Source organism: Caenorhabditis briggsae (genome assembly GCF_000004555.2).
Source record: "Caenorhabditis briggsae complete genome, chrX, whole genome shotgun sequence".
In the NCBI taxonomy this organism is placed as follows: domain Eukaryota; kingdom Metazoa; phylum Nematoda; class Chromadorea; order Rhabditida; family Rhabditidae; genus Caenorhabditis; species Caenorhabditis briggsae.
The window spans coordinates 14,194,181-14,218,492 of record NC_013491.2 but is presented as its reverse complement, the minus strand read 5'-3'; the positions used below and the strand labels follow the sequence as shown (position 1 = coordinate 14,218,492).

Sequence of the window (24,312 nt, the reverse complement as noted above, 5' to 3'; positions counted from 1 at the left end):
TATAATGACACCTTTAGCCCTCGACTTCGAGCCAGTTTATCTAGGTTCCTGTGAAATATATCAAAACGTTATTACCTCATTGAATGATTTAAACCATATGGTGAAAATTTTATCAGTTGGCAACTTTTTGATATCTTCAATAGAAAATGAGAGATATTAGCTCGAAGTTAACGATTTGAGAGGCATTCTATCAGATTTTTCACGGTAATAGATTTCCTCAGATTATAAAAGCTCTCAAGATCTTGAAGTTTTACAAATTTGAACGATCGTTGAGCTGGGAAAAAATCACTAAAAATTGAACCACTTCCTTCGGTTATATAATAATTTAGGATTAGTAATTTAGCTTTCCGGGAACGCTTATAAAATAAAATTAGAGGTTCTTATTTTAGTGTATGAAGAAAGGAAATAGCAAATTGAAAATGAAAATAAATGCGGAACTCGATTCATTTGAATAGTTATAGACCAACACGTAATAGCACTTTTGTCTAACCAATTTTACTTTAACTACGCTTTGATTTATGTTCACCTGTTCGTCTGAAAAGGCCGAACGCTTGGAAAGGCTGAGAAAGCCGGCAAAAGGAAAACTGTGACGAAAAACCTCAATTTCAGACTCTGCGTTCCAATAACAAACACATATAGTACGTCAGCTAAATACTAAGAACACAAATGTTTTCTACAGTTAATGACGAAGAGTGTGCACTCAGTAATTGGGGGATAAATGTCTAAAAATCAGGATAAGAACTTTGAGTCGTGATGAAAACATGAATATTCATGAAATTGACGATATGAATCAACGACTTTTTCCTCTCCAGCCGTGTGATTGAACTCTAAATGACTCGAGAAATGAGGGGGTATCGCAATTAAATATTCTTCTTGTGTGTGTGTGTGTTTTTTTTTTTTTTGCTTCAAAACGTTGCATCCCACGAATGAATGAGTTAATGTTGGTGTTTAATGTGATTGATGTTGCGAAGGTGAGTTTTTCTAGTTTTTTTTTCTCCAACAGCTGAAAATATGATAAATCTCAGATATTTTTTCTGGGAAAATGTTCTGAATGTGAGCTCTCTATCTGAGTGGGAGGCATCTATAATTATCGAAAGTTTAAGAGATTTGTTATTTCTTTTGTCATTCTGGAACAGGAACTAGTAAATGTTCTTATTGTAATAAATGTGAAAAATTTGAATCATATCAACTTTGTCTAAGAAAAGTTAGTTGAACGCGGATGTTTCGTAATATGTGTCCATAATGGCGGAAAATCTAACTACCGTATCTCTTGAGCCTATTTTAAAAAGGAAGAATTTTCGAAAAAAAAGCTACTTCATTTTTGTTCAAGCTTTCATTGAGGGTTACTGTAATTTATAAAAATCCTGTACTACATCAACTCCATTTTCATGTTAATTCTTTGTTTCTGGTACTATTTGTCTATGTCAGCTTGTTCTTCATCAGTACTAGAATCACATTCAACGTCAAAAGTTTCAAAGTATAGAGAATATTTGTGCCAAAGAACATTAATTATGAATGTCAAGAGATAGGGATGTGACGACAAAATATTAAAACATTTCCGCATATAAACCCCATATCAAAATAGCGCTGGGCTCTCCCCAAAATCTATTGAGAAGCACAAAAATGATGACGACCTTTTCACTTTGCTCTCCTCCCACCCAAAATTTCTCTGTTTCCATTCATTATATAAAGATGACACTCCACACGCTCTCGTGGCGACAAAAGAATAAGAAAACTATTGAGAAAAGCCTTCAGATATAAAAATAGAACACAGGAGGAGTTACCGAATTTGTCTGGATTAGACACTTCGAATAGATGTCTCACACTCATTGATCAAACGGCGTAGTAAAATGAGATAAATAATAGAAAAAAGAAAACGCGAGATGGGATATAAAAAATTGACGTGATGTAAAAATAATAATAACGAACTCTTGGAACATCAACCTTCCGAATATTTACCACAGAAAGAACGATCCTAGGAATTGTTATTTTCGAGGCCAGAAACTGAAGATTACGGTAACTCAGAAAATTGCTATGAAGTATTGGAAGTGTATGGAGGTAATATACATTTGTTGACTTCATCACCGTCAGAATTTTATGTAATTTCAGAATTTTTCCTGATGAAAAAACATCTAGAAAAATACAAAAGGATGAGCAATGTTTTGAATAATTCAAAAGTAATTACCATCATTAAAAAAATGAAAAATGAAGGAAAGAGAAGAAACGTTACATCGAATGAAGCCAAATGGGGAAGAATAAACTGTTTATCTCAGTTTCGGAATGCTTTATCACTAGTTTAATCCTAGTATCTCCCACGTTACGAAGTTGTTTCAACACTTTCAAGGGCTTCCAATGATTCTGTTTTTTGAAATTCGAGAATAGCTCAAATTCAGGGCGGACGATGTCAGTGTGGGCGGGGGAAGGCAAAGGATTATGACCCACAATAAGAGCTGTTTCTAATTTAGTACTATTTCGTGTTGATCCAGTGGACCCTTAAAGGATTAATTAGAATTTTTAAATTTCTTATTTCTCTTCGGATTTTTTCACAAAAAAATATCTCAAAAAAATCATCAGATGGCATATATACACTGCGGGACATAATTATAGGTCCACTTGAAGTTTTGTTCAATTTCCAAAATCTCGAGAAACCTGATAAACGTTCCTGGTACTAGTATTTGAGGGATTCATTTTTCATGTTACTTTACGTATCCTTTCCTGTCTGTCTTTTTTGATTCAAGAAAAATTTTTGATTTTGTCAAAAAATGAAAAGTGCAAAAGGACATAATTATAGGACCACTCTTGAAAAAACATGTTTCTGGCTGAATTCATGGGATAAAAAGTTAAAAAATGAGTTCTACGCAAAAAACTAATTTGAATTCATGAAACTTTTTGAAAAAAGTATTAGAAAATTTGTTGGGAAAAAAGGTTTTTTGGTGTTTTTTGACCAATATTCCTATTCTTCAAATTTTCGAGTCTACATTTTGGAGGAAGCTTCAACCTCCTTCTAAATTGATATAATAATATTTTAAACATTGGTTTACACCAATTCCTAACTATTTTTTTGTAAGTTTCTTCGTTGATATCATACCAGAAACAGCGTTTCTCCTCGTCATTCGGCACTGATGGCCGTGATCTTTGACAAACTTTATCTCGGTCCGCAGTAGAGCAATGAAAAAGTATTCAACTGCAAAAATGTGTAGCATAATCTCAATAACATTGTACCAATTGACTTTATTTTTCTATCTCTTTCAGGAATTGTGATAACTGTAGTCGAAAAGAGCGTAAATGACAGCTAGGCTAACGGAAGATTTGTAGGAGGATGTCTTGAAAGAAAAAAGTTCCCAAAAACAAGATCTTTTGTCGTCCGGTATACCATAGTCTGAAAAATTTGAAATTATGTAGAAAAAACAGATAAAAATAATAATTGGAAGAAAAATAACATTAACCTAGCTGTCATTTACGCTCTTTTCGACTACAGTTATCACAATTCCTGAAAGAGATAGAAAAATAAAGTCAATTGGTACAATGTTATTGAGATTATGCTACACATTTTTGCAGTTGAATACTTTTTCATTGCTCTACTGCGGACCGAGATAAAGTTTGTCAAAGATCACGGCCATCAGTGCCGAATGACGAGGAGAAACGCTGTTTCTGGTATGATATCAACGAAGAAACTTACAAAAAAATAGTTAGGAATTGGTGTAAACCAATGTTTAAAACATTATTATATCAATTTAGAAGGTGGTGGAAGCTTCCTCCAAAATTTAGATTCGAAAAGTTGATGAATAGGAAAATTGGTCAAAAAACACCAAAAAACTTTTTTTTCCAACAAATTTTCTAGTACTTTTTCAAAAAAGTTTCATAAATTAATTTAGTTTTTTGCGTAGAACTCATTTTTTAACTTTTTATCCCATGAATTCAGCCAGAAACATGTTTTTTCAAAAGTGGATCTACAATTATGTCCTTTTGCACTTTTCATTTTTTTAAATGTTTCTAAAAGTTTTTCTTGAATCAAAAACGACAGACGGGAAAGGATATGTACAGTAACACAAAAAATGAATCCCTCAAATATTAGTACCAGGAACGTATATCAGGTCACTCGAGATTTTGGAAATATAACGAAACTTCAAGTGGACCTATAATTATGTCCCGCAGTGTACAAGAAAAGTCAAAGCATAGCATTTTTCAGAGATTTCAACAAGCTGAAAAAACGTTATATCAAAGGTATGGATCATAAAGTCACTTATGATCAGTTCGATGTTTTAAACTCTGACTTATGCTAGATCGACCAAACATGATTATCAAGAATCGACGTCTAAATTTAGCCTGGACTACATGCATAACCGAAAAACTGAAAAGAAACAGATGATTTTTTTACTGAGCAAGTCCATAAAACTGTGAGATGTTGTACTGTTCCAGAGAGATCACCTTACGATTGAAGGTAGGCAAATCAGGTTTCTACGTTTTCCATTTTCATGACTATGATTAGTTTCAGGAGTGATTACGTAAATTTAGTCTGATCAGAATTTTGCTTCTATTGACTTGCCCTCCCATTACAACTAAACTTATTCAGGGTGCAGCTGCAATGGAAGAAATCACATTTTTGTGATCAGATCATCCAAAGATTTTAGGATGACTTTTTAGTTTAAAAATTATTTCGAAAACCAAGTGATCATTTCTTTTTCATAAGAATCAGAGAATAGTAAAAACACATACTCAATAAATTAAAAATTCCACTAAAAGATGATAGTACAACAAGAAACCCGATTTTTGTGTTATTTTTTTGGTCAGCGTCCAAATTTTAACAAAAAATGTGGACAATGGGTTGTCAAAAACAAAAATGGCCCACCCCGGCAGTGAGTTTTCGACTGATTAGTCGACCACATTTTTGGTCCCCCAGTCAGTTGTCAATTAAAGCGATGAACAAAATAAAACCATAAAACAAAATAACATGGACACGGGAAGAAATATTTAACGGGTAAAAATTTAAGAAGGGCCAATAAAACTGTCTGGTAAATAATTTCTGACGCAGTTTTTCAAAAACGTGAATCACGTGGCTTTTCAAAAAAAAATCCCAAAATAACAGTTACATGTACTAGCTTTTCCATAATTCTAAATTCGGAACATATGGTGGTTCGGAGAACATCATAAGTGTTTATCGTCCTAGTTTGTAGGATTAAGCTTCCTGGCATTTCTTAAAAGTAGGAAATACATTGCAGTTTCGGCAACTTGTTGTTTCATGACGGGCTTACTGAACTAAGCTTTTTAAAACTGATTGTGAGATTCAAAATCAGAAATTTTAAAACCAAAAATTTCATCTCTTGATAAACTTCAATGGAGAATTTGATGTCTGACACACATTTCCGGATAAAATTTATGTTTTCCAAAATGATGTTCTAAATGTCGAAAAATTTAAAAATTAATATAAAGAAGTTCAATTCTGATTCATCACTTCTGATCCAGAATTCTTTTAATTCAATCATATGAAATTCAGACGGGAGTTCTCATAGATCACAATATTAGACTGAAATAATTCGTATGGATTGGTCCTGAAAGCAGATGCAAAAAGTTCAGAACTCAATTCAGTTTAATTTACTGAATTTTCAACAAATCTGTTTGTATACATGTAGTGTCGTTTCTGACGTCATTACGTAAAGCGAAGATTTTCCAAAGTTTCAGCTGGGCTAATCTGAATGGACCACACATAAAATCATGAAGTGTAAGACAATAGAAAAAGGTTTCTTGATGAAATAGCTTGCATTTGAGAATAGTGCTAAAGTTAGTGTAACCAGTCAGAAGAATAGTCTGTACTTTCCATCTAGCTTATTTTCAGCAAAAAACCTGTAATAGAAAGGCTTCCTAATTTTTTAATTTGACTAAATTTATATCGGTTCCTTTGATAAATACCAGAAAGTGACCAATTGACAAAATGTTGATCATAATATCAGTATCATTTTGTCAGTTAAACACTTTTTGAGATCTCTTTTATTGCAGGTTTCACGGTATATGAATTGAAGTGAAATATGAATATTATTTTCTTGGTTCGTAATCTTAAATGTCTCCTTCAAAACATTTGACATAAAAAACCCATGTAAAAAATCAATTTATTCTGTTACAATTTTTAAAGACCATCTACAGGAGTTTTTGTTAGAAAAAAAAACAACATACCGTAAAAACTCTAATAGAACGCCACCCGAATCGTCAAATTTGAGCCTATGTATCTCATTTTTTTTCTACGAGAGATATAAAAAAGTGATTAATGAAACGTTGCTGATATTATTATAAACATTTTATTAGTTGACAACTTTTTGATATCTCTCAAAAAAAGTGAGATATATAGGCTCAAAGTGGACGGTCCGGGCGGACGTACAGAGCTTTTAGATATGGCTTAAAACAGCGCGTGTCAGTCTTTCTTCCAATTATTTATAAAGTATGATGTCCAAAAAATAATTATATTGCTTTTACGCCCACCTAGCTCCTTCTCTTTTTATGTGGCGGAGGATGTTCGAGACGTGGTGAAAAAAAGGAAAATGAGGGAGAGGGGCAGAGGAATTCAAAAAATTTGAATTATGTTTTGATCATCATAGTTAAAACATATTTTGAAAAATTACAAACACTGTTTGCAACCAAATTTGAGACCTCCGTATTTTTTGACAACTGTTAATTCTCATAAGAACAAATATTCCGAAGAACTGGGATAATGAGTTGGCAACATTCAAAATAATTTTAAAATGAAAACGCAGACAATGAAAACAATAACGAGAATGTTTTCATTTTTCAGTTTTCATCTCTCAACTTTTTACTCTCATCGTGTGTAATAACTTGTTGCTAAAATGCCAAACCGTTATTATCCAGTCAAGTGAGTGGAGTTATCCCAAACACAAAAAAAACATCATTCATATTTAAGTGACCTGTTTTATAGTATAAACAAACAGGATGTGAACATTAAAGCCTATTTTTTCTTCCTGGAATCATCAAATTTTAATTACATAGTGAAGAAAAAAAGGAACAACTCTGAAAACGTCATTGACTCTCATTTCTATCTACTTCACAAATAGGAATAAAAAAAAACAAAGGTAAATCAGTTAATCCAAAAAAGGAATGGAGTTTTTTTGTGACCTCGCCTACATTGTCTGGTAGGAGGTCAAATGCTGGATCAGACCGCTACTAATCATGTGTTCGATTGTGTTCGATTTTGATTAACAGTCAAATAGTGAATAATTGATAACTTTTAGATTACAGGTGGAATGATACAGACCAAAAAAACAGAATGAATCATAGCCAAAAGTCTTGATGATCATAAGTCTATGATCCGAATACCAAAACACACAAACAATTCAGACAAGACTTCGAAAAACGTTAAAAATAGAAATATGTCCAAATTGATGAGAAAATTAGATTCCCCAATATTTCGACCCAATAACAGCTGCCAAGTTTTGTGATCGTTTGAGACCGTCCGTACTTTATGTACATGACCTCATCACCATGAGCTCCAATTCTTACAAAACATTCCACCTGCTACCAGTGACGTTTCGCGTCTTCAAAATTCAAGTTGGTTTGTCCTTCGGCATTTAAGTTTGAATGAGATCATAATCGGTCTCAATATCATTATTTCGTTGTCGCTTTTAAATTTGATACGATGGAGCTGAAGTGACCGACAGAAAGTTCTACACTGGGGTTACTGATAAGAGAGGAGCATGGAAAACGGTCAACACGCATAGCGCTTGACCGATTGTAAAAGGTAGATTGATGGTAGAAAGGAGGAAGTTCTGGAGAACTACAACAAAAATTCTAGAATAATCAACGTTAGATTCATATAAATCAGGAAAGCGAGTATGACAAAAATCATAAATGATTCCACCTTCCTTCAAAAACTGCTTTCCACCAAATCACTAACATATAAGTCAGATCTACTTTCATTATTACAAAATGGTTCAGGTGGCAGACTTCAGGTGCCCAATTAACGGATGAATGTCAAATAGAAAATCAGTTGTTATTGTTAAAAATCTACGGAATACAACTATGGTGAAGAACACATTTTAGAAGGGAGTTCTGAAGCTCTTGTATTATGTGAAGTCCCAAAATGCTTCTGTCGGTTTCCTAGCATCACAGAACCTCTGAGTGTTTACGTGCCATTTTGTAATACTAATTTATCCAAAATTTCGTCCGAGCTTTGATATATATATCGCGCTTGGCTTCAAAATTAAATTTCAATTGAAACCTTACTTTTGTGAATTTTTTTCAAAGTTTATCTTCCCAAGATCAGAACTTCCTCTCATGTTGTTATTTTATATCCTGGTTGTTATTCCTATCCTATCTTCCTCAGGGCGTATCCAGTCCATCAAGGGACCACTAGGAGACGATAAGATATTAGGATAGGAGGGTCCAACAACGTGATTGATTGCGAAGACGGAGGAAAAGAAAATGGGCGGAGTCGGGCAACAGTGAGCCCTCGAGAGTCTTATCTTATCAAAAAATATACGAGTTGTGGTCGGGGAGTAAACCATCAGTCATTCTCGACCATTCCAGTCATATGGTGATGACCAGTGTCGACCAAACTCCTTCTTTGTTTTTCTACCTTTTCCATTTTTATGATTTTGCCCTTTGACCATTTTTTCGAATGAAGAAGGCATAGTTTAGATCATTTATTTTTGAGAGAGATATCAAGGAACTAATAGTCCGAATCCTGTTTTCTAGGTGGCCCTTTGATACACATAAAATTGAAACCCGGCGTAAATTGCGTGCAAAATGAAAATTTTTTTGTTATTAGATCAAATGGCTAAGCTTTTGATGATTCCCTAATAACTTTACCATCCTCAGAATCTATAATAACTTCTGTTATCTTCATTTTTGTACTTTGTAACTAGTATGCATTTTGAACTCTGCCTTCACGTGAATTCCATCCCATCTCAATACTTCTGACCAACAGTTCTTTGAACAGAGTATCAAATGTTTTGTGAAAAAAAAGACTGCAAGAACTTAGCAACATTTTAAATCTACCCATACCCGTCCGCTTCCGAAGTCTGCTGATTATATGATTATCACTTGCAATTTGAACGGGTAGAAATAAATTACAACGGACTGCGGAACCGGATTAGTGCGTGGAAGGCAGAATGGGGGATGAAGATAACAGCGCGATGAATAGGCGCGGACTGAATTGACAACGTCTAATTTTCAAGTTTCTCTCTGTTTCTACGTGGGTCACGTCTTCTCTTTGTTTCCTCCTTTAAAAAAATATGGCGTTGCGTTTCTAAATATGGTGCAATCGAGCATAACAGTGCAGCGCTAAGGTCTGGTATAAAAATTGGATAGTTATTAGGCTTTTTCAAACTACAAAAACAGCAAATTTCGGTCAAACTACAAAAACAGCAAATTTCGGTTCTTTTATTCCTGAAATGTTCAATAAGGTATTCTTTTTTGTCTCTCCAAAAAAAATTATCTAATTCTCAAACTAAATTACAAACAATTTCAGGCTCTCTCAGTAAACATGTTCCGAGTTACACGGTGTCTCCGGATTCCATTCAGAAACTCTCATGTCAACATTCTCCGTCCATCACAGGTATTCTTATCCAAGAAATGTCATAAAAATAAACTAATCCATTCAGGTTGAGCTGATCAAAACCAGATCGTCCCAATTGGCACCATACGAGAAAGTGAGCCCAATCACAGCTGTGGGAGCTACACCAGTTGGAGATGCTAACGGAAATTATTGGTGAGTTCAGGGACAAAAAAGTGAAAAGTAGTAAAAAAGGAATGACTTGAAAATATTTCCTTTTTTTGAGCTATAATTATTTTGATCTAGATTTGGATTTGTGAAGTTCTGAGAAGATCTGAAAAGTAGCTCAGACTGCCGTTAAGGTCGAATGATTCGACTCAAATCCACGTTTTTTTTCTGAATAGGCAATCAGCTTTTAAACCCGAATCAAACACTCTTCTCATATTTTTGAACTATCTATAACATGGTGTGGAACATGATAAAATAACAAGGTATTAAAAATCTACTTATGCCTGTGTGTTTACTGTTATAAACGACTGATTAGTGAGGGAAGGTCAAAATTGATAAAGGGAATAGAAAAGAATTAAAAGTGACCGGGGCGAAAGTACACCAAACAACGAATTCCTTTTAATAGTTACAGTACGAAGACGAGACAAAAGCATCCACTTATCAGCACCAGAAATGATTTGAAAAAGGCGCAAAGAGTTGTTGTCAAACTTGGAAGCGCTGTGATCACACGAGAAGATGAGTGTGGTCTGGCACTTGGAAGATTGGCTTCAATTGTTGAACAGGTCAGTGTTTGGGACAGGAAGCAAAGGCGAAAAAAAATGAGGGGTGGCCCCAATTACATGTGATGTTATTTCGGGAAGTTTTTTTCTTTCGTGTTACTCCATTCTACTTAAAAAATGAGGAAAAAGACATTGACAAGTGTAGTTTTCTAGAACGAATTCTGGAAACTCATAACAAACGTCATTTCTAAAAACTTCTGAATAATTTTTGAGACAATTTTCTTAGAATTATTAAGGAAGTTCTAATGAAACTGAAACACGGAAAACATATTTTTCTACCTACCAGAAGGCTGGAATAATGAATGAGCAATAATTTTGTTGGTAGAGATCTATGTATCCTGGTGTCTAGGTAAAACACCTGATTTTAAATGTTACCTCCCAATCATCCAGGAAGAAAACTTGATAAAACCAAAATAAATAATTTAGACATTAAAACTGACTTCTGCAAATTCATGGACACAAAGTTGTAACCCAGGAACTGGTTTATCAAGATAATACCCCGGGATAAGGAAAAATTGCAAAAAATAATACATGTAAACAAGGAAAAAGTAGCAAAATAAATTTGACAGGTCTCTGAACTCCAACAATCCGGACGTCAAATGCTGATTGTTTCATCTGGAGCCGTCGCTTTTGGAAGACAAAAACTTCGTCAAGAGCTTGTGATGAGTATGAGCATGCGTCAAACTCTCAGGTAACTTCAAGTGTAATTTGTAACATTTAGATTTTGAATTAACTTTATTATGTAGCAGTACAATATGTTTGCAGAGGTCCATCTGGAATGACTGCTGACAAAAGGGCGTGTGCCGCATCTGGAATGCCAGGGCTCATGTCTCTCTATGAACAACTTTTCCAACAATACGGAATCACCGTTGCTCAAGTACTTCTCACCAAACCAGATATCGACGATGATCAACGCAGAAAGAATCTTCAAGCCACTATTGAGAGCCTTCTCTCCTTGAATATCATCCCAATCGTCAATGCCAATGATGCAGTTGCCCCAGATCCAAAATTAAATATGGTGAGTGTGCGAACAGGAAGGAAGTTGAACAAGGAAAACGTTGCATTGTGGCCAATAATTGCCCCTTGACATCATTGTGTGACGCATAAAGCTTGACCATATGAAAAAACTTGCAGCACATCTCCGACAACGACTCTTTGGCCGCTAGACTCTCTGCAGAAATCGAGGCTGAACTTCTGATCATTCTCTCCAATGTCAATGGCGTCTATACCGGACCACCAGATCTTGAGGGATCACGACTTCTTCACACCTACGTTCCATCTGAAAACTCTGGAGTCACTTTCGGAGCAAACAGTAAATTCGGAACCGGTGGTATGGAGAGCAAAGTCACCGCTTGTGTGAATGCTCTTCAAAATGGAGTAACCACTGTAATCACCAATGGACTTGCTCAGGATGCTATCACTGATGCTGTTGCTGGAAAGAAAATTGGAACTATGTTCTGCCACACAAAAGGATACGAAGGACCACCAATTGAAGAGGTTGCTGAGAAGTGTAAGTTGAAACTGGTTGTTCAATATTAAAATTTTATTTGAAAATTTATAGGTCGCGATGCTGGACGTCAACTTGCTGCTCTTTCAAACAAAGAACGTGGAGCCATGGTCCGTCACTTGGCTGCTCTCCTGGTTGACAAGGAGAAGTACATCATCGAAGCTAACAAAACCGATCTTGCCAATGCTAAATCTTCCGGAATTGACCCTCAACTTCTCAACAGACTTAAGATGACTCCAGAGAAAATCCAAGATTTACATGCTGGCCTGAACACTATCGCTGATTCAGCCGAGACACTTGTCGGAAGAGTACTGAAGAAGGTCAAAGTCTCCGAGGGACTATTTTTGGAACAAGTCACCGTCCCAATTGGTAGCCTAATGGTTATTTTCGAGTCTCGTCCAGATTGCCTTCCCCAAGTTGCCTCGCTTGCTATGGCTTCTGGAAATGCACTTTTGCTCAAAGGAGGAAAAGAAGCCGAGGAAAGCAACAAAGCACTTCATGCCCTTGTTCAGGAGGCTCTCGGAACACATGGATTTGAAATGAGAGATGCTGTGACATTGGTTAGATCAAGAGAAGATGTCGCTGATCTGCTTCAGCTTAAGGTTTGCTTGTTTTGCACAGATTCTAGAAAACAGAAAATAAAACAAAATAAATTGTAGGATCTCATCGACTTGGTGATCCCAAGAGGGTCTTCTGATTTGGTCCGTTCTATGCAAGAGAAGAGCAAGGGAATCCCAGTTTTGGGACACGCCGAGGGAGTATGCCACGTGTACATCGACAAAGATTGTGATGAGCAGAAAGCCATTCAAATCGTTCGTGACTCCAAATGCGATTATCCATCAGCTTGTAACGCCGCTGAGACCATTCTCATCCACAAGGATCTTGCAACTGCTCCATTCTTTGATGCTTTGTGCAGCATGTTTAAGGCGGAAGGTGTCAAACTTCACGCTGGACCAAAACTCGCTGCTCTTCTCAAATTCGCTCCACCACCAGCAGAAAGCATGTCGTTCGAATACGGATCATTGGAATGCACACTTGAGGTTGTTGACAATGTCGAGGAAGCCGTCGCTCACATCATCCGCTACGGATCTGGACACACCGAGTCTATCATCACGGAGAACAGTGAGTTTTGCAAGGTTTTGCGAAATCTATAACTAATTTTCATTTTTCAGCCAACACTGCTGAGCACTTCTTGAAGCACGTTGACAGCGCATGCGCTTTTCATAACGCCTCCACCAGATTTGCCGATGGATACAGATTTGGACTCGGAGCTGAGGTTGGAATTTCAACTGGAAGAATTCATGCTCGGGGGCCAGTTGGAGTTGAGGGACTTCTCACCACGAAATGGTTGTTGAGAGGAGAAGGGCATATGGTTGAGGACTTCAAGAACGGAAAATACAACTATCTTCATGAGAATCTCAACCCAAGTGAGGTTTACAGAGCATTGGAAGCAACTGGAGAGTTGAAGAAGGCAACTGCTTAATCGTCTGAAATAATTACTTCATGATATAATTTATTAATAATTTTGTCCTGGGTTTTCAATTTGTTTGTATGTACGTTTACATAGGAAGAGCAAAATATTTATCGCAATAAACTTATTACACTAATTTCTTGTTTTATTTATTCCGGAGATTTGTCATTCAATTTCGTAGCTGGAATCTGTCATGCTTATGCATATGAGATGTTAGATTTTAAAACTGCAAAACTGTCAGTACAGAACTTGTTTTTCGGATTTTAATAATGCGAATTCATAAGAGCCGTTCGATAACTTCAAAATACTTGAAAAAGGCTTACTTGAAAAAAAACAAGTCTAGGAAGATGTTTTTCTGATTCTTGATTCCCTAGAAATCTCACGAAATTTTATGCATGATTTAGTAAAATAGTCAGTCCCAATCATGACTGATTGAAATTTCGAAATAAAGAATTTAACAACATGTTTTGGCAACAAAATCCACAATTTCCTGAAATGAGCAAAACAGTCTGGGTATACAGGAAAGCAATTTTGAATATCGGCTGATTGCAAAACCGTCTAGCCAAATATGGTTTAAATATCAACCACGAAAACTAAGAATTTGTGGTATTTCTCAACATGGACGCTGATAAGCTGATTGAGTACATTCAGTACGGTGGATTTGTGTCCTCTCAGTTGATTAACGCACTTCTTTTGTACCTTCTTTGCTTTCAAGCAAGCAATAATTTTGGACGTTATCGAATTCTAATGATTGTCTTCTCCATTTTTGCAATGATTTACTCTTTGATAGAAGTGGTAACATTCCCGGTGAACTAGAAGTTTCAAAAAGTATAAAATATGGAAATTACTATTTCAGGTTATGATGTGCAAAGGTCGATCTCTTTGTGTTTGCTCTAATGGTCCCTTCACATTGTATCGATCGATAGGTGTTCCATTATTATGTAAGAATAACAAAACAGTCAATATCAGATATCATTGTTTTCAGCTATCTATTGTGGATCTTTTGGAATGTGTATATCTTTGCTGGCTCTTCATTTCTTTTATCGATACATTGCTATTTGCAAGTTGTTTCTCAAATTTGAGAAAAAAAACATGTTCAGTAACTTTTCAGACCCGAAAAACTGTATTATTTTGAAGGGAAGCAAATTATTAGCACTCTTTCCCCTTGCTTCATCATATTTGTAATTTGGTCATTACTTGTGTATTTTTTCATGGATGTCACTGAAGAGAAAGAGCGCATCTATCAGTGAGTTCCATTCTATAAATTAACTTTTTTAATTAAAAATATTCAGCAATATTTTACTGAAAAATTATGACTTGGATTCTCACAAAGTTTCATTCATTTCTATGCTATACAAGGTGTTGGTAAAATTATGATAAATAAAAAAATGATAAAATTTTGGTCACCTGCCAACGGAACTGTCGTAGAACACTGGAACACTCATGATCTCATACCATTTTTCTCAACTTGCTGCATAATGAGTGTTTGCTTCAATATGATCATTTTTTGTGGAACTCAATCATTACGACAAATGAAAAATTGTCAAGTTCATATGAGTGAAAAAACTAAAGAGCTCAATCGTCAGTTACTTTGGACACTAGGAATGCAGGTTAACATTCAGAAGTACTTTACTTTTAGTATAGACCCTTATTTTTCCAGACGTTGCTTCCTCTTATAACCATGTATCTCCCTGCGAGTTGCTTCATAGTTCTTCCGATTTTTGGAATTGAGTTGGGAGTTGGGGCGAACAAAACTGGAGCATTCCTTGGGATGTACCCTGCCCTGGATCCGTTGATTGCCATTCTTCTGATCAAAGATTTTAGGAATCATGTGCTCGGTCGAAAAAAGGCATTTGGAAGAGTTTCAACAGCAGCAGGCGGAAATAAAGAGAAATCGGCAGCATGAAATCAGCCAATACATTTATTTCATTGTCAACGTTTTTTCATCATTTTTGTATTTCGTTGTTAATAAACTTGCAATAATTGATTGGAATCAAAAAGACAACAATTTGTTGAAAACTAATTCATCATCATTCTTATAAATAAATGAAGTGTTGATTCTATTTTAATTTGTATGCCATCCCGTTTTCCCAGAGGGAAAAAATATTTTGAAAAATCAAATGGGTCAGACCGAATTGAAATTAGTTTTGAATTAGTGTCAAACAGTGAGGAGCGGAGAGACAAACTTGTGCCGTAGCCGGACGTTTGAAAAGCCGGGTCCTAGTTAACATTAATACAACTTGTGTGAGACGCGCTACTGTCCAATTACATTTGGTTTTTTAGGAAATCATTCTTTAAAAAGGTTAAATTTTAAAGTGTTCAACATGGTATCGAGAAGGATATTGGCCGTTTTTCTTTCATTGAACCGAAATTATAAAGGTCGATGTAGAAAGTACGATGGCTTTTCTCTTCCAGGTTTCAAGGAACCAAATTTCAAATACATAAAAATTTTCAAAGCATTTTTGCACTTAGTGTTTTATTTTTCTGATGTATCAAAATGTTATTTTTCAGTTTTGATAAAATTAAAAACTCTCACATTAAAATTGTTTTCGCTGTGTAAATTTGATAATCTTCCTGCCGGGATGATTTAACTGGAATGCATATTCCAGTTATCAAAATCGAGTCTACGCAATGATAAATCAAAAATATTGAATTTTGATTAACGGGAAAAACGACATCTGTGGGGCCACCTTAAAATTTTTGGGCGGATAATTGAACTATTGTAACCAAAACTGTTTTTCTAGGAAGTAAACCACCAAAACAACTTTCAATCAACCGGAATTCAAATATTTCAAAAAGCCAATGTTCTCGGAAGCAACAAACATCATGGAATTCAAAAAAAAAAACAGTCTCAAAAAATATCGGAACCATCCGCTTGAATAGAATCTGATTGTTATTAGGTTTAGCTGTAGATCGCTTAAATAAGGGTCGAGAATCAAAATTTTGTCAAGTCTTGAATCTGCCAGACATGAATGTTGAGAAATTAGTTCAGTACATCCAATATGGTGGTTTTGTTTCTGCCCAAGTCATAAACGTGACTCTTTTATACTTGCTATATTTTCGTGCCAACAGCAGTTTTGGCCGTTACCGCGTTCTGATGATGGTGTTCTCTATATTTGCTATGGTATACTCACTGATTGAAATTTTGACACTTCCCGTGAGTTATAGTTTTGTGAAGACTAAAAAATAATCTGTCGCTTACAGGTAACGTTCTGCAAAGGTCGGTCACTTTTTCTTGGCTCTGATGGTCCGTTCACCTTATACCGACAAATAGGCGTCCCATTAATTGGTAATTGGGAAAATGTGAAAAACACGTATGTACAGTCATTTTCAGCTGTGTACTGCGGATCATTTGGATTGTGCATTTCTCTATTAGCTCTACATTTTTACTACAGATACCTTGCTGTTTGCAGATGAGTTCAAAGCTGGAATCTTATACATACTCAGACAAAAATGAAGTTTCTGCCGCCGGGCAGCGGCAGGAACTTTTTTTAAACCCAGTGCCTTAACCCATCGGCAGGAACTTTAAGAAACTGTGACCACAATAGTTTTTGCCGCTGGCATGTGGCAGGAACTTCATTCTTGTCTGAGTATAAAACTATTTCAGGGCAGAAAAGGTATACTACTTTGAAGGACAACGTATTATTCTTACTATTGCTCCTTGTTTTGTTGTATTTGTCGCATGGACATGCAACGTTTATTTTCTGATGGGATATGATGAAGAAAAGGAGAATATTTATCAGTGAGTTAGTTGAAACTTATAAATTTATGTGTTTCGTTTTCAGCGATGTTCTTTTCCGAAGTTACAATGTGGACTCTCATAAAGTTTCATTTATTTCAATGCTTTACAAGTCGCCTGCTACTGAAACATCACCAGAACACTGGAATTTTGATCAATTAGTTCCGTTCTTTGGGTGTTGTTTTATCATGGATAGCTGCTTCTTTGCAATCATTTATTATGGATCCAAAGCATTTTTGCAAATGAAAAGTTGTGGAACCGAAATGAGCAAAAAGACCAAAGAACTAAATCGTCAATTGTTCTTGACACTTGGAATCCAGGTACCATGTAAACCCAAGATTTTTGAAATCATTTTATCTTCTAGACTCTTCTACCGTTAATCACCATGTACGTTCCTGTTGGTTGTTTTATAATTCTCCCCATTTTCGGAGTAGAACTTGGTGTTGAAGCGAACAAAACTGGAGCATTTCTTGGCATCTATCCTGCTTTGGACCCTCTTATTGCAATTCTGCTCATTAAAGATTTCCGAAACTACGTTTTCTGCCAAAAAAGAACGTTGGCCAAGGTTTCGACAACTTCTGGAATCGCCAGTAAGATAACATCCACGTTTCAAGCATCTTAAAAGGAAATTCTAATTTCTTTTTTTCAAACTTTCTATATATCTTTTTTGTCCATATATCTTTTTTGTGTGTTCCCCTCATTTTACAAAACTCTTAACTTTGTTTTTTTCTCAAATACGGGATAAACAGATATACTCCGAAAACTTTTTCGATTTTCGTTGAAGAAGATGTAATAACTAAGTGTTCAGATGTCAGCTTTAAGGGAAACCCTGTGGGACCTCTGAGATTCTGCTCATGCGTCACACTTGTCTAATGAAATCCATAGGCAAAATTACTAGAAAACACTTTATCATTGTTTTCATCTTTAAGTTACATTGACGATATCCACAATCCTCTAAAGTGTTTGATTGTGTCATATGAACCAGATTCCTTTTTCAAAAATCATTCTACATAACGTCACGATTATCACTAATTGTGAAAATCAGTCTGCGAAAACAACTTGAATGGAACATAATTCGTTGGTATTTCATATATAAAAGCATATGGAAATGCTTTTCAGTTAAAATCCAAAAATTTTAAAAAATGGAACAAATTGTGGAATCTCTTCAATATTTTGGATTTTTGGGGTCCCTGGTTCTAAATTCATTTCTATTGTTTTTACTGCACACTCGAGCTCACAGAAATTTTGGAAAATATCGTATTCTAATGATAGTTTTCTGCCTATTCGCTATTGTGTATTCACTTGTGGAGGTGCTAACGTTACCTGTGAGTTTTTTCTTTTTCCTTTTTTCTCATTCATTCATTTTTATTTACTCATTTTCATTCATTCATTTATTCGAAAGTTAAGTTAGTTTTTTTTCCACCAGTTTCATTAATCTGGAAGCGTGTTCCTTTATTACTCAATATATTAATGAGTTTCTCTATTTCCTATTTAGCTCCGACTCTTGGCATCTTTTCATTAATATCTCATAATAGAATTGACGGGTCCTTTCACGTGATGTATGTGTGTGCGCGCACGCAATGTGTGCGTTCTTTATTGCGGACCATTGAGCCCTCCCCCTTTTTCTATCGAACGGACCAACTCCCTCTCTTCCCCCCTCATCTCCGCCTCTCATTCATATACGAGTCATGGTGTCCTCTCTCTCAGCAGCAGCGTGGTTGAGTGGTTGTGTGCGGTACTTCGGTCCTCGTACACTCTGGTTCAACCCCGCCGCGGTCAGAATGATGACGCCTCGGCCCATCCTCTTCCTTCCGTGTTTGCTAGGTGTGCTTCGGCCCCGAAAACCCCCTGGTGTCCCTCGGCCCTGTCTACAAAACGTGTGATTAATCACCGTTTTGCAATTATCAAAGTTAATATTTATAGAGTTGAAGAAGTTGAAGATCAGCAGAATAAAACTTTTTAATACAAAAGAAGGCATGAAAGTAAAAAATCCGGAAGACTCAAAACAAAACATTGAATGAAATTTAAACATCCGGACACATAGAAGAAAAATTTAGGCTGTATTACATTACATATTAAGTGGCAGTTCAGGTTAAACTTTTGAAATTTGAAAAAATTCTATTGGAAATTGCTCAAATTTCCCGGAAGAATGTGAAAGGAATAAAGAATACGAATATAAAATCAGGGAGAAAAAATGAATAAGGAACTCCGCCCATCTCTGATAGAAATTTTTTATTAAAAATTGAATTTTGTTTAATTTAGTCTTTCACTGGTGATTCAAAAGTTTCAGGTGATGTTTGTCAAAGGAAGATCACTGTGCGTTTGCTCTAACGGACCATTAAGATTGTATCGTCCAATTGGAGTCCCATTGACATGTTGGTTTCAGAATGCAAAACTAATTAGAACATAAATTTTTTAGCGATCTACTGTGGTTCCTTCGGGATGTGCATTTCACTTTTAACACTTCATTTCTTCTACAGATATGTTGCAGTTTGCAAGTACTGACTTATTGTTTCTAGTTAGTGTGATAAGGAGTGTTTTTCAGACCAGACAAGATGCGTTACTTTAATGGGAAACATATTTTCCTCACATTTTCACCGTCATTGTTTATATTTGTCACGTGGTCCATGACAACTTATTGGCCAATGGCACCCGACGAGATGAGAGAGATTCATTATCAGTGAGTTTTTTTTTCGAAGAATTCTCAATTTCTGATCCATGTTTTCAGTGACGTCTTGATGAAAACTTTTCAAACAAATTCTTTTGAAGCATCGTTTGTGGCAATGATGTTCCAGGTATTGCTAGATTCCGGTGATTTAGCTCAATATTTCTTCAGGATCCTCAAACTAGTACATGGTTACCATCTCAATTACTTTCCTGTGCCTACATGAGCTTTCTAATGAGCGTATGCTTTTCTGTGATTGTTTTTTGTGGATATCAAGCTTTGAAACAAATGAGAAGCCACGCATCTCACATGAGCTCAAAAACAAAAGAGCTCAACAAGCAGCTATTTATGACTCTTGGCATTCAGGTTTCGAAAAATTTTCTGAAAAATTTAAGAATGTGCAACTTACAGACATTACTACCAGTTTTCACAATGTATATACCAGTGGGATGCCTAATGATTTTACCCATGTTTGGAATAGAATTAGGAGCAGCTGCCAACAACGCTGCAGCCTTCCTTGGCCTGTACCCCGCTCTGGATCCATTAGTTGCAATTTTGTTAATCAAGGATTTTCGAAATTTTGTTTTCTGCAAATCTGTTACAAGTACCTATGCATCTGCAGTTTCTAACACAGCTCCACCTTCAAAGATTTTGCAAGCTTCGAGAAACCAAAGTCAAAATAAATAAATATTGAGTGCACAGATCACGAAAAATGTGTGGCTCAAAACACACAATTGTCACAAAATATATTTCAACAGAATCAGGAAATAAAAAAAAAAGATTACTCATACTAGAGAATTTTTCAAAACCTTGAAATTGATATCATTTATAGAAGATATCAAATATTTCGCAACACTTCCGTCTTATTTGTCAGTTGGCTAGGGAAACGGCTGACCAAACAAAAATCTGTCGATTCGTTTAAAGTAATTTGAAAGCCAAATGATCATTATTCTGTGATTAAATATTGATTTTTGGCACGGCAGTAAAAAACAAAGAGATGAGTCAATGTGCTACTGCCAGTTTCTCCGTGAAATCCTATGGTCAAACTGAATCTGTGAACTTTCTCTATCGACTGTTTGCCATTGTGGCTCCTATATAACTGCTTTAAAACAGAACAAAGGTATCGCCAACTAAAAATATCTAACAATGCATTACTCTTGTATTTTTCTGTGTACAGTAATTCTATTCATTATTCCGGACAACTCTGAAAGCGTTTGTGTTACCAAAAGAACAGATTGGGGCCAGTTCGGATCATTTTTCACCGATCCTCTTTGTGATGTCTGGTGTAGGATGAGAGTGAGTTCCTGTCAATTTGAGTATAAATTGTCATTATTCTTCATTTGACGAAACAATTTAATTGCTTTTGTAGAGGTGCGGTAAAGGCGAATGCAGAGAGAACCCAACGACAACAAACACAGCGAATTGCGTTTGTGAAAAATGCTACAGAGACAACAACGGAAACGTTATCTTCCCAGAAGATGATGGTTTCTATCAGCAGTCCCGCTTGAACTTTGATAATCCCTCCACGTCGTCTTCTTCATCCTCATTCAATGGTGGAACAATGAATCAGCGCAACCAGGACAATTTATATCCTAGTCAAAACAGCTATGATTACGATCGAAACTGAGATCCACCCACACACTTCTTGATACACTTTGATCAAAATATATCAGTGATTGATTTATTGAAGACAGTAATTGCCCCGGCATCTACCAAATTTCTCGTTTCCATTTCCAATAAAATTATTTGATGGATTGTGGGCGTTGTGTGTATCTTACCTTCGAAATAGCAACAAAATTTGGGTTACTGTAAAAGAAAGTGATAAAGGAAGTTGAAGAAAAGGAATGAAGAGATATCTCTATCAAAAAAGAAAGTTATTTATGGAAACTGGGGAAGTGAAAACAGAATGTAGTTCAAAGTAAAATTTTAGGAAAATTGTTGAAAAAAATATTACAAGCGTTATCGAGAAACTTTTCCAAATGATATTCGAGTTTTTTTTTCGGATATTATACTAAAAAGTTACATCACTGAAGTAGAAATACTGCTCAAACATCAGGAGTAATGGAAAACCGTCAAACATTCTAACGAAAATTTGGTTCATTACTCAAATTGTAAAATTACTCAAATCAATAATTTTTTCACAAGATGAGACATTCAAATCTCACATCAAAATTTTTATCAGCCTTGACAGAGAATTCCATAAAATTGGAAAAATAACAATCACGGCGAGAATGAGAAATCGTCTGATTCAAAAATATTTCCTAAACTAGAAGCCCGCCTAAGCTGTCAATTTTGAGCTCAATTTTCTCACTTTCTGTGAAAGATACGAAAAAGTTGGCAACTAATAAAGTATTGGTAGCAATATGATAACAAGTTTATCAGTTGTAAACTTTTCCATAATGTTACAGGAATCGAGATAATTGAGTTCAAAGTAGGCCGTCTCGGTGAGCTTCTACTAGACAAAATACGGTATTTCAAAATTTGAATTGAAGCATATTATTCGTATCTGTTCACCAACATTTTACCAAAATACGCCCGTCAAGTTCAAGTCATTATACTTTATGGTTATAAGATAAGCATTTCGACAGTTGATCACTTTTTGATATCCTCTACAGGAACTGAAATAAATTGGCTTAAAGAAGACTGTCAGGCATTTCATCAGAGTTAGTTTGGATCGTGATTCATATTTTGGCACAATTGATAGCGGCAAAATTCGTATTCACTAACAAAAATCCCCCAAGGCAACACTACAAAACCAATTCGAAATTCCCACAAGATTTACTCAAAAAAATTTGAAGCTCACATGCCCCTTTCCAAACGTTTCCCTATCTGAATTCACATTTTTCCCCAATGTGACAAATGATCATGTTTTCTTGAACGTCATTATATCAACAAACAAATTTCTCAACGCAGCTGAACTTTGTCCGAGATCTAGTAACGAAAGAAACAAATTCAAGGTGCCGAAAAGAGACGGCAAACAAAATTAAGGTATCTCTCAGGCGAGCGGTCGAGTCAATATTAGTAGTTCAGTCAAATAGTCAACACATTTCTTTTGTTCGATTCAAATAATTCAAAGCAATGAGTCAAAAAAGAAGGAGGAGAGTTTTTACCTAGAAAACTCTCAAATTACTTTTTGTATTTCGGAGTTGAACTCATGTTTCGTTGGGTATAAATAGTTTGGGATACACAACAATTGTAAAATTCAAAAGAAAATGATTCGAAACGGTTTCCTGGTTTTATTCTGTCTTCATCTTTCGACCTTAGTTTCGTCAGTGACAATTTGTTCCTCAAGTAGCATTCTATCGACATTCACCGACCCATTATGTACTTCGTGGTGTAAAGTTCGAGTAAGTGATCCATATTAGTATCACATGATAAAATGATTTTTAGCTTTGTTCTTCTGGCTCCTGTCGAAGTGTTCTGAGTGGGAATGATCCAACTTGTGAATGTGAATCTTGCACCTTTGGAAGTTGGTTTGGAGGATCCAGCGACTCGAATAGTAATCAACCAGTAACCGGACAAGTCTATGCGGCTGGTTCGGGAGGAGAGATGACCACTCAAAACTATAGAGATTCTCAGTATGGATACAACAACGGCTATAATAATAATAATAATAATGGATACAATAATGGGTACGGTAGCAATGGATACAACAATGGATACAACAACGGCTATGGTAACAATGGCTACAATAACAACAATCGCGCCCCAGTAACAGCTGGTTACGGTAATGCCAACGGAAACTTCAATTCCAATCAGCAATACGCCGATCAACAGTATTACAACAGAAACAACCAGTATGGAAGTTCAGTGCCCGCTGGTTACGGTAACGCAGGACAGTCCAACTATGCTTCCGGTTATCAAAACTTGAAGAAGAGACGATAAACACTTCCGGTTTTTGTTTTTAATTAAGTTCTAAAAATAAAACCCTTCTTCCTCAATGAATTCCTCCTTTTTCAATGAAAACAACAACATAATTTTTTTTTCGATTTTTTTATTGTAAAAAAATGAGTTTCAAATGAATGCAAGTGGAGTGAGAGAGAGAGAGACGGGGGATTTTTATGTGCACACACGAAAAGCATTTGCTGGCTGATTGAGAATCAGAACAAGAAGCAATTGGAAGAAAAAAGACAATGTCATTGTGATGAACGAGAAAATGTATAATAAGACAAGCTAGTTAGAATTTCTAAGAATGAGTTGAATTTCGGTTGAAACATGACAAATAAATATAAATATCCTCCATGAGAGAGGGAGTTCCTGAAACTTGGTGGAAGGGTTGGGAAAAATAGAAAATGAGAAGCTCGTAAATTGAATAGCTAAAAGGGGATTGAATTGCATTTGGGGAAAGGAATACTGTATTGCCAAAACTTGTGTTGGGAAGGTAGGAATTATGGCATTTTACCGAATGGGTGGAAAAAAATATTACATGTTGGAAGAACTAGAATTATACAGAGATAAGCTACCATTGAACCAAAATACATGGAAGAGAACTTGTGACACAACTGGGAAGGGGTTTGGGGGAGTCGGGGAAAGATAAAAGCAACGAAACTAGCAGAATAGATCACAGCGGGAAATTTGGGAGGGGAGAGAAAAAATGGTCACTATGTGGAAGGGAAGTGGGTGCACAAAATGGAAAAAGAAAATGA

The 24,312-nt window shown here is 35.8% G+C and overlaps 5 protein-coding genes across 5 annotated transcripts; all 5 read left to right on the top strand.

Annotated features, from left to right (window-relative positions):
• Positions 1-9,487: 9,487 nt before the first annotated feature.
• Positions 9,488-13,274, top strand: Cbr-alh-13 (the record flags this gene model as incomplete). The annotated part of the gene is made up of 9 exons (XM_045240077.1): positions 9,488-9,559; positions 9,606-9,712; positions 10,137-10,293; positions 10,854-10,975; positions 11,050-11,302; positions 11,419-11,794; positions 11,846-12,393; positions 12,451-12,913; positions 12,964-13,274. 9 exons carry the CDS (start codon positions 9,488-9,490, stop codon positions 13,272-13,274), a joined length of 2,409 nt encoding a protein of 802 aa, XP_045091462.1.
• A 606-nt stretch (positions 13,275-13,880) lies between these two features.
• Cbr-str-124 lies at positions 13,881-17,617 on the top strand (the record flags this gene model as incomplete). The annotated part of the gene is made up of 6 exons (XM_002645169.1): positions 13,881-14,069; positions 14,119-14,203; positions 14,248-14,326; positions 14,374-14,508; positions 17,048-17,321; positions 17,366-17,617. Coding segments are annotated over 6 exons (1,014 nt in total), but the record flags the coding sequence as incomplete, so codon positions are not given.
• Positions 17,618-18,143: 526 nt separating this feature from the next.
• Positions 18,144-20,353, top strand: Cbr-str-123 (the record flags this gene model as incomplete). The annotated part of the gene is made up of 7 exons (XM_045240076.1): positions 18,144-18,326; positions 19,292-19,376; positions 19,421-19,499; positions 19,547-19,681; positions 19,730-19,796; positions 19,838-20,032; positions 20,078-20,353. 7 exons carry the CDS (start codon positions 18,144-18,146, stop codon positions 20,351-20,353), a joined length of 1,020 nt encoding a protein of 339 aa, XP_045091461.1.
• A 459-nt stretch (positions 20,354-20,812) lies between these two features.
• On the top strand, positions 20,813-21,293 carry Cbr-abf-5 (the record flags this gene model as incomplete). The annotated part of the gene is made up of 2 exons (XM_002645167.1): positions 20,813-20,962; positions 21,036-21,293. The coding sequence occupies 2 exons, from the start codon at positions 20,813-20,815 to the stop codon at positions 21,291-21,293; spliced, it is 408 nt and encodes a 135-aa protein (XP_002645213.1).
• Positions 21,294-22,878: 1,585 nt separating this feature from the next.
• On the top strand, positions 22,879-23,551 carry Cbr-abf-6 (the record flags this gene model as incomplete). The annotated part of the gene is made up of 2 exons (XM_002645166.1): positions 22,879-23,013; positions 23,057-23,551. 2 exons carry the CDS (start codon positions 22,879-22,881, stop codon positions 23,549-23,551), a joined length of 630 nt encoding a protein of 209 aa, XP_002645212.1.
• Positions 23,552-24,312: the final 761 nt, after the last annotated feature.